At 41.7% G+C, this 10,794-nt stretch overlaps 1 protein-coding gene across 3 annotated transcripts in view; it reads left to right on the forward strand.

The window, feature by feature from the left end:
* Nucleotides 1–6,818, forward strand: part of RGS19 (regulator of G protein signaling 19) — a 90,748-nt gene extending 83,930 nt beyond the window's left edge. For all 3 annotated transcript variants that reach the window (XM_060771928.2, XM_060771926.2, XM_060771927.2), the window contains exons 4-6: nucleotides 3,985–4,059; nucleotides 5,062–5,296; nucleotides 6,126–6,818. In XM_060771928.2, coding sequence (XP_060627911.1) covers nucleotides 3,985–4,059; nucleotides 5,062–5,296; nucleotides 6,126–6,314 — 499 coding nt within the window. In that variant the 3' untranslated portion in view covers nucleotides 6,315–6,818. The remainder of the gene's footprint in view (nucleotides 1–3,984; nucleotides 4,060–5,061; nucleotides 5,297–6,125) is intronic.
* The last annotated feature ends 3,976 nt before the right edge of the window (nucleotides 6,819–10,794 follow it).

Below are 10,794 nucleotides of genomic sequence, written 5' to 3' on the forward strand. Positions count from 1 at the left end.
GTAGAGCAGTGGTGAATTGACTTTAAAGGAGATGTTGGGGTGTTGGATCCAATTCCTTGGGTCACTTATTTAAAATTCAATTTAAAACACAGGGTAGATTAACCGTTGTACTGACACTGAAGCCAGTATCAGCACCTTGGATGGCTCCTTTACAGTTTGGACTAAAGCCTAGATCAGATTCACTGTCACAGTAACACTAAAAACACTGGCTCTCTTTGCTCTGTATTCCCCAGCCTATTGCTTTCTAAATAACTTAGTTTACAACTGCCTATATTCCTGGCCATTACCCACATCTACTAAGGCTGATGGGAATCGACATCCAAAACAATCTGGAGAGTCCCCATTTGGCAAGTGATATTCACAAGTAACTATCAAAGTAAAAACTAGCTCAGATAGACCAGATGAACTGTCATTCACTCCTTTATGGGACATTTCCAGGCAATTCCCTGTTCCTTTTCTGGCTGATGTTCAGCTGCTCTCTTTGGGATAGGCCACATACTTAAGCGTGTTTATCACTGGTGTTTAATCAGGGGGAGTATTTGACAAAGCAAGTGTAAACACCATCTTCAGCAGATGGTCTCATATTTGTGCTTCACGCCGTATGGAGGCTTGTGAAAATGCCATGCATCCAGTTTTGTTTAGATCTGGGAGTCTCTCTGTGTGTGCTGGATTTAGGGCATTATGTTTTGGCTAATTTCCTTGTGATCACTTTCTCAAAATAGCAGCATTTCCTAACTTAGGCTTCATGGAGTAGTATGTTGGGATTCATCAGCTATTCCTACATCTTGTGGCATTTCAAAATTTAACTCTGTGCTTCATACAGTCAGCGCTCTACATCTGCAGGCTTGAGTTTGGCAGATTTAATAATTCACAGATATGATTAAAACCTTCTTTCTGGGAATCTCTACATCTTCCAGTGTGATTAGCTGGTCAGCTCCCAGCAGGAGTTCACCACTCAGTTGTGCTGGTAGAAATGTCTAGTGTATTCTCTCAGGAAAAAAAACAGGAATTTTACTATTTGCTGTTTTTCATTTTCACGGGGATCCTGTGAAGTGTTAAGATGTAACTGCTACAAGTCAGTGTGGTTTCAGTGTTGGATGAGAATTTCAGGAAATGAGGGTTTACATCCTCATTCGGCCATGAAAATCTACTCAGTGCTCTTGGTTATGTCACACTCTGAGGAAGGCAATGGCAAACCTCCTTGGAACAAATCTTGCCAGGAAAAGCCTTTGATAGGTTCACATTATGGCTGCCACAAATCAGAAATGACTTGAAAGCAAGCAACTGCATAATGCAGCTGCCGTGTAACTCCATGAGTGTAAAGTTATGCTCTGTCTCCTTACTATAGCATCTCAGCCAGAGTGCCAATTTTATTGCAGATCTCTGATCACCGCATGAGGAGGGTCACTGCTCATTGGCAGAGCACAACATTGACAGCTGAAGGGCCCAGGAGTTGCCCAGCAACTCCTCTTGAAGAGAAAGAGCTCAGATAGGAGGGATGGGAAAGACCTGTCTGAAGCCCGATAAAGCAGAAGTGGGCAACTATATTGAGAACATCTTTCTTTCTCTCCCATGGGTCACATTGCCCACCCCAAGTACCAGCCCACCCTGTCTTGCTCTGCAGTTCCTCTCAAAATGATGACGGGAAGTGTTACTACATCACGTCCTTTCCCCATTTTGAGAGACTCTAGAAGGAAATGGAGGTACAAGTGGAGTAGTCATAGAATCATAGAGTTGGAAGAGACCTCATGGGCCATCTAGTCCAACCCCCTGCCAAGAAGCAGAAATGATGTTCCTGCTTCTTTCTGGGAATCCCAAAATGCTTGGGAACAGAAATGCTTTGAGATTTTTATTTTTATTATTATTTGCATTTTGGAACACCTGTATGTATTTTCATATGTGTATTTTATGAGATATCTTGGGGCTTATTTATCGTGTCAGGAGCGAACCAAAACAGTTGTATTGCATTAAAAACAAACAAACAAACAAAACACAAAGTTTGCAGACTTGGTATTCTATTAAAGGTCCTTTGACCAGTATCTGGCCACTTGGAGTGCCTCTGGTGTTACTGCAAGTAGGTCCTCCATTGTGCATGTGGCAGAGCTCAGGTTGCATTGCAGTAGGTGGTCTGTGGTTTGCTCTTCTCCACACTCGCATGTCATGGATTCCACTTTGTAGCCCCATCTTAGGGCTGATTTTATACAATATTTTTGATACTTTTGGGCATGAAGTAAAGTTTGCGCACAAGTCAGAGCATTCAAAATTGCTTCAGCTGAAGGAGGCTTTCTATAGGTTCATTCTTTCCCTGCATGGTTCGTTGCTCTCTGAGGGTGGGTGGGCAATGAAATGTGCACACTGGCACCATTGTTCCTGGTGATGCCTCAACTGTAAGGGACAGCCCAAGGTAGGAGGATGACAGATTGTTTTTTTAATAAAGCTCCAGCAACTTGGCCAACCAGTCTACTTATTGCAAAAGGGAGCATGTAAACATTTTTGCTGACTTAAATCAGTTGAATGGTAAATGCAATATATTTATTAACATTCCCAAAATAAACCAAGAAGGTGATATTTGGTTGGAGCCTTCTTGGCAATTTAGACAGATGTGTGTGTGTATGTGTGTGTCTTCTACAATTGTACTTTCTATGAGATTGGGCAAGGATGGTAAACTAATCAGATTGTACAAGTATCACACCAAAAAGCAGTTGCGTTTCTATTCTTGGTTGTGGTTGGGTTACATCTTTGATGCTCAAAACAGGGGGGAAACAATACTAAACATAGTTAGATTTGGAAAAGATAAGATTTCTAAATATCAAATAGTGCAGGACTTCAGCAATTTGTTTCAAATGTGAATTGCCAGTATTGGAATCTGTCAAGAAAGCCTTTTTGCCCCTGGGAAGCACAGTTGGAGAGGTTGGAAAGCAGCCCTGCGGCCATATCCATGGAGACACAGCACATAATTCAGAAAGCTGGCTTTGCAGCATTTCTAGGTGTGTGGAGCGCTTCCACAAATAAAGGAGCCTCTGCTTTTCCAAGGACTGCCCTCCATGCTCATGGAGGTGACAGAAACATGCAAGTAGAAGCTTCAGTAGCTTAAAAGGCCAATGCCATTCTACATTGAGGGCAGTAATAGCTATTCTGCTTTTGTCAAACCTCACCTGGAATAATGCTGTGTCCAGTTCTGGGCAAAGCAATTCAAGAAGATTGACAAGCTGTGTCCTGATAAGGGCTACCAAATTGTCCAAAGGTTTGGAAGCTAAGTTCTATGAGGAGCGGCTTAGGGAGCTGGAAAAGAGGTCGTTGAAAGAAGACATGATATCCATATTTAAATATTTGAAAGGATGTCACATTGAGGAGGGGGCAAGTTTGTTTTCTGCAGCTCTGGAGACTAGGACACAAAACAATGGATTTAAATTGCAGCAAAAGAGATTCCACCCAAACATTAGGAAGAACTTACTAATGGCAAGAGCTATTTGGCAGAAGAATATGTTGCCTCAGTGTGGGAGTCTCCTTTTTTAGAGGTTTTTAAGCCAAGGCTGGATGGTCATCTGTTGGGAGGCCTTGGATTGTATGCATGGCAGGGGGTTAGGTCCGGATGGCCCTTGCAGTCCACCTATTGTGCCTCCCTCCCACATGTATTTACTGTATTCATCTCTGGATGCACAAATAGGATTCCTGTTGTCTCCTGAATTGTGGGCAAACACTGGCCTCTACTGGTGCCTGAGAAGAACAGCATGCTGGTTAATCAATTTCCAAGGAGGAAGCTGTGTCCATCTCAGCCAAAGCAACAGAAGACCTTATAGAGCCTTACAGATGAACAAGTTTCGGTTGGATGAAGCTTTTGTAGACTTCAGCCCCATTCTTCCTTTGCAGAAGTGACCTTCCATTCATGAAATCTCCTCCCAGTTGAGCTTTGCCCCCACAGGGCTTTCATTGTGATGCTTTGCCTATCTATACCGTCTTTTCCATTTCCTTTTCGGTTGATAGGAATGAAGATCGGGAGCGAGCATGGAGGGCATCGCGAGACACCAAACTGGAGACCATACCAAACTGTGAATCCTGGTGAGTCGCCTCTTCGTCGCAGATAGGAATATAGTGTGTTCCACAATTTCATGACTACTGTGTCTTCAGGAAGACTAGGGAACTGTCAAGCCTGTTTTCAAAATTTTAATTTTTTTATTCACTTTTAATGTTATTGCTCTTTCTATCTCACTTTCTCCCTAATGGATTAGCATTCAAACCAGCTAACTGTTATGACCAATAATAAGTAGTATCCGTATCAGCCACTCTAAGGACCAGGAAGATGTGAAACCCATTACCCCCCTCCCCCCAAACAAAAATATTTATGGATTTTATTTTTTTAATGAGTTTTATCCCACTTTTCCTTAAGGCAGGTAAGAAACAAGACAACAATCAAGTTATAATGTCATTGAAAAGCATCTCCTTTCGATTGAGACATTTCAAACTGACCTTTCAATTCACACTGGAAGTCACAGACAAGATTGGGATGGATACATCCGTATACTGCAGCCCAAATGATAGGACAGACTTCCGTCACTCATAGCACTTTGGGGAATTTTTATTATTATTGCCATAGTGCCATAGTTGTGAATATGTAGTGACCATGCAGCCAAACCTATAATTAATGTGCTAGATCTAGTTTGCACGTTCGTAACCGTGATAGTAAATTCTCACCATTGTGGGATGTGTTTTTAAAGGTGCATTCGGTCCAAAGTTGAGAGAAAGGCTGGGGAATGGATACACAAATATAGAGCTAAAATGTTGTACTTGAATATTTGCAAAAGAAAAAAAAACTAGAATAATCATTAAGGAATTAAATGTCCATATGTAAAGATGCACAAATTCAGGGCTATGCCCAGTATTTTGTATTTGGAGATGTAGCAAACTGTTAAGAATCTCCAACCAGATTACATCCTGGAGTAAAGTGCTGTGATCCAGCAGCACTTGGCTGGAGTCTACTGAATTATCTCTGGTTCTTCCCTTCATGTTCCTTGTGGTTCCTTGGGCATTGCTTCCTGGTGGATGGGCGGGCTGCACCTACAGTGCCAAGCCGACCTCTGAGGAAATCAAGTGCTGGTCGCAGTCATTCGACAAGTTGATGAAAAACCCAGCTGGCAGGAACGTGTTCCGGGAATTCTTACGGACTGAGTACAGCGAGGAGAATATGCTTTTTTGGCTGGCCTGCGAGGAACTCAAAAGCGAGTGCAACAAGCACGCCATTGACGAAAAGGCACGGATGATCTATGAGGATTACATCTCCATTCTTTCACCCAAGGAGGTACTAGATTTTATTGGTTCAGGTGGTTCAGTCATTGTGAATCCAATATAAGCAATAACATAATGGTCAGCTCTAGTCAGTACATGGATGGGAGACTGCCAAGGAATCCCTGGTGCTTTAGTCTATGTTTCAGAGAAACATAATGGCAAACACCATTTGTAAACCGCACTGAGTCGCCTTTGGGCTGAGAAAGGCGGTATATAAATATGGTTAATAAATAAATAAATAAATAAATACCATCTGAAATTCATGGGGTTGCATAACAGCTTGCATACAAGTTGTTTGTTGCATTAGAAGTTGGTGACTTCCAGTGCATCTGCTTTGAGTGAGCTGTCTAAAATGCTGAATCCTATCTCTAAATAGGTTTTGCACCCAGAATCACTCCTTTAAAGTTTATATTAAAATCCAGAGTGGATTTACTGTCATAATGACATGAGAGCTAAGTGTCAGCAATGAAAATGAGTCGATACACAATACTTCTGGGGCTTAATGGACACCTCACTTGGAACTTAACTTACAAAAGTTATGTTTTTTGGACTACAAGAATCCACCATGGGCACTGGCCATGCTGACTAAGCATCTATGGAATTGTAGTTTAAAAAAAAAGCAGCTTTCCCAACACTAAGCCTGAAGTTAACACCAGGCATAATAGGGTGGACACAGCCTCCATCCTTTTACAGACAGAACTGGGTCCAGATTTGGGGTCTTGATGCTGTCGTAGTTTATTTCATATCATGCTATGGTCCTCTTACTCTGCATCGGTTCTAGACTACTTTTTCTCTTTCTATATGATTTTCTCCCTCTGTGTGTTTTTTCTCCTGTCATTCAGGTCAGCTTGGACTCGCGTGTGCGCGAAGGCATTAACCGCAAGATGCAGGAGCCATCCTCGCACACCTTTGATGATGCACAGCTACAGATCTACACCCTAATGCATAGAGACTCCTACCCCCGTTTTCTGAACTCTACCATATATAAAACATTGATCCAGAGTGTCTCCCGATCATCCTCAGAGTCCTAAGCATCGTATCCCACAAACAACTGCCTGGTGGTGCAGAATACAAAGCGATGGTTCCTCTTTCAAACATCAGGTGTTAAATTTTATGGAGGAAAATTGGCTCTCCCCACTTGGTCATGCAAAATGAAGAGACCTAAAATGGTACCCCTGGTACAGAAGAACCCCTAATCCTCCTCAGCTGTGAACCACAGCCTGGTTTGTCCAGTTACTGGAAAGATTACTCCCATTTAGCCCATCTGGTCTTCTTCCAACAACAACAACAAAACTGAACTGTGACTTCAGCTGTCATGCAAACCTCAAACTCAGGCCTCTGCTTTTACTACTGAATCCATGTTGGCAAGAACTGGAGTACAGGAAGGAGCAGCCAACCCGTGAGGGTGGGGGGTGAGCTAGGGAAACCTTGGGCATCATTGAGTGAAAAAAAGGCCAAAGTCCACATTTTCTGAATGTTGTTCTCTCTTTGATCTGTCTCTTTTTCTTTTCTGTTTAAACAAAAAGAGTTATTTCCATGGTGGTCCTGTAATAGTAACTTCAGCCACGGCTAGTCTCTTGGGTCATTTAGCATAAGAACGATGGCACACAGGTTTTGGGGAAATATCAAATAACCTTGCATTGGTCAGTGGCTCTGGGGTCTGAGTTTGTTTCAGGGTTGCATTTATTTCAACTTGGGCTAGACTTCTCTTGATTCAGTGACTAGTTAAAAAAGAAATAAGGCTTGAGCTCAAAGCTCTTAAACTTTGACATTTTGATATCTGGGATTTTCTTGGAATAACAATTCATCAATTTTTTGAACCAGAAAAGGGTGTTTGAGGGAATCTAGACAGATGGAGAATCACAAAAAAAACCAGCCTTGAGTCATATGTGACCCCAGGTTTGCTTTTTCGTGAAACCAGACACATTTCCCCAAAGATTTTGTTTCTGCCTTCTATACAAAAAGGCAGGAGGCACGGTAACCTTTCTGGAGTCCTGGTGAGCTTTTTCTATGGGTCCAGCACGTTCCTCCATTTCTAGGCCATAGCTGGCTTGGGTGTAGGCTTTTCTTGGCTGACACAGCATATTACCTAGTCTTGAATGCCTTCTGTTGTGGCATCCAGATCCAAAGGAGTTTCTTGAGCCTGCCAGATCATGGTGAAGTGTGGTCCTCTATGGGAGGTTCCAAGTTTCCTTGGGAGAGGGAAGGGGGCATTTCCATGACTGAAAAAAATGGGTCTGCCAAGCTCTTGGGGAAGCAGAACTGCTATCAGCAATACAGCTTTTCTATTAGAGATGCAGCAGTGAGGGAACAGGGGCTACCCTATTCATAGAATCAGAGTTGGAAGAGACCACACGAGCTATCCGATTCAACCCCCCACCATTTATTCCCCAATGGTTGGGAACTGGTAAGAGCGGTGCTCCACAGCCCCCTGTGGCCTCGCAGTCATGCCACTAGGAGTCCTTGGCCCACTCAAGACTACTAATGTGGCTTACTGTGAGAAGCTGGATGGTGGCCTAATTCAGAGTTGGACAACTCACAAACAGCATATGTCACCTGGCCTTTTTGCAGCCTACACAGCAACAACTTAAGTTTTTCAATGGTGGAAGTATGAAAGAAAAAACTTACTTTCACACAGATATATAGCACATAGTTCCTGCTTCCCATGTGTGTGTGTAAAGATACCCAGGAAAGCAGAGTTCTTAAAAATACAAATTTTGGTGCCATATCTCCAGAAGTGGGGTGGACTTTTGCAGGATCTATATGGGCAAACTTCTTCTCTTCAGCTGTTCTCTCCAGAAATCCCAGCCAGCATACCAGCTTTTAGGAATTATGGAGCCGGATAATGATAAAATTTGAGTTACCTAACACCTAGCTTACACAGATATTTGTCTGATCGAGCCAGAATTGTTATGTGACCTGTAGGAATGGAAAGATTATTTCAAAGCATCCCTTCACACTGCAAAAAAAATCCTGAAAAATATGTTTGATGTTGTGATTTCAAGTATCCTGATGGCAGTCTTCACAGTTCTTAACTTATCCTGCACAAAGTTCACTCGTGACGGATTGCACAAAAAACAGTGTTTTGTCTTCAGGAAACAGAAAATATTTCTGTATGGTACTGTTTTCTGTACAAAAACATGTTCCTTATGCAGAAAATGTTGCAACTGGGGGCATTCTATGTGAATTTTACAGAATTGCTATGAACTGAATGCAACTTGCTCGACACAGAAAACAGTTTTTTTAATGCAGAAATCATATTCTACATGGAAAAAAACTGTTTGAATTTCATTTTTTTTTCTTTCAGCAAGAAGAAAACTGCTAAAATTACTCATTGCTTCCTTTAAGAAGAACATAGTGAAGAATTATGTCCCTGATTACCTGCTAGAGTGGAATACATAACTGTACCTGTTAGAAGAACACACAACTCCATCCTTTCTTCTAGCAGAAAATCAAGACTTAGGGGGATTTGGAGTGGGCATGCCTGTCTGAAGTTGCTTAGTATATGTAGTCTGGGCTACCAGACTCTTTAGATATGGCTTTGAAGTTCTTAAAATGGCCTGGAGAAAACTAGCCAACCAATGCAGTTTCTTCTCCATTGCATTGATATTATAATAGAAAATAGCATCCACTCACAGAAAGTCCTGCTTTGGATGGAACGTGACAACTATACAGTTGTTTACAGCTGAAGTCTTGTCCTAAACCAGTTTAATTCCTATCAGCCATCCAAATTGGGTCTCATCACTACATGAATTCTCCCTTATTTCCAATAAGTTATTCCCCCATGTGAAATGTGGCATCTTTTTTCTTCTTCTTTTCCCCTAATAATTTAAAACACCGTTACTTTATTTCAGGAGTTGAAATTTAAGTGGAGGAAAGTTTCAGAGTTTTGTTCCTTGTTCAGAACAGAAGGAAATACCTCAAATTGCTGTGTGTTTCTCTATCTCTTCCTCATTCTTTCTGTCTCTCTTTCTGCACGGAGAACTAGATTTGTGGTCCGTAAAAGACAGGCTCCTCCTCTAGTTGCAGTTCCCTCATTTCTGACTAGTAAAACGCACAGCTGAGAAGGCTGACGATGGCATCCCATAAGCATCCAGAGTTTAGCTTCTCTTTCCTGCTTTCCGCACAATAAACAACTTGCAGTATAAGCATCCACACAGCGTGCATTAGAAACATCAGCCGAAATCCTGCATTGGGAGATGTACATGAATCATAAAACTATGCTCTGCAGATATGTCTACCTATGCCAGCCCCACAAAACTCTCCCTATATGCACTCCTGCTCTCTCACCAATATGGCCATGACCAAGTTGCCAAAGAGCAGAGGGAGAAGCAAGGATGTTGCCAGCTGTTTTTTTGCAACTGGTTTTGCTGTAATGCATTTACAGAGGCTTCTGGGTGTCCTCCCATGCTCTGCAGATGATGCTTTTGGAAATGGCTGGACATATCCCTGTTATCTTTCATTGTCCAACAACATGGAAATGGCCTTCCAAGTACATGTTTGCCAGTACTACAAAGGTGCCTACATGTTATGTTTTTGAGTCCCTTTGGGGAGACAGGGTGTGTTATAAATAAAGTGGTATTATTATTATTATTATTATTATTATTATTATTATTATTAAGCATGCGGCATTCAATGTTTGCCTTTTGCTCCAGAAACTGCCCTGAGTCCTTACGAGGAGAGATGGCAGGTTAGAAATAAATTATTATTATTATTATTATTATTATTATTATTATTATTACAACATGACTTGATGAATCTGGGCCAAACTTAGTGCACATAGCCTTCATTATCCAACTTAAAATAATTGAGTTGAACTAAAAAAAACTCACCTATTTCAGGTCCAGAGCTGAGAGAAAGAAAAGGAATAAGGTGGATGGGTTGTGGCTGGGGTGAAGTGGCCCTCTGTTATAGGACTGGGAAAGAAAAGGGAGTGAAGCAAATTGGCTGCTGTGAGGTGACATGTATGAGGGTAAAAGAGGGCAGGAGGGAAAAAAAGAAAAGGAGGGAGGCAAGGAAAAAAAGGAAATGAAGCTAAAGCAAAGGGAAAGAGTATGAGGGAAAGCAAGGGAAGAAGGGAAAAGAAAGAAAAAAGGGAGAAGGGAAGTGGAGGAAGGAAAGAAAGAGCCACAATGAAAAGGCATACACGGGCAAAGCCAGGTATATACACTAGTAATAATAATAAAAACATGAAGAATCCTGTTTCAAGCAGTTCCAAGTGAAAAGCTTCTGACTATCAAAAACAATTCTTTCATATTCAGATTTTTATGAGAACAACTGTCCTCCATGGCCATTTTCTTGATTGTGTTTACAATGGAATCATTTGCAAAATCTCGCCAATCCTTGAGTTTTACTATGGACCTTGTGCTGTGTTCCTTGCTGACACAAGGTCCACTCTTTTGCCCAACAGTTCCTACCAACAGATGTCTTAAAATGATGGGATGCCATGTTAAAAGGAAGGAGTAATTTGCTCAGTGCATCAAAGTTATTGTCTGATGTTGAAGAACTTCA

The sequence above is a fragment of the Anolis sagrei genome, chromosome 4 (genome assembly GCF_037176765.1).
Source record: "Anolis sagrei isolate rAnoSag1 chromosome 4, rAnoSag1.mat, whole genome shotgun sequence".
NCBI classification, from domain to species: Eukaryota; Metazoa; Chordata; class Lepidosauria; order Squamata; family Dactyloidae; genus Anolis; species Anolis sagrei.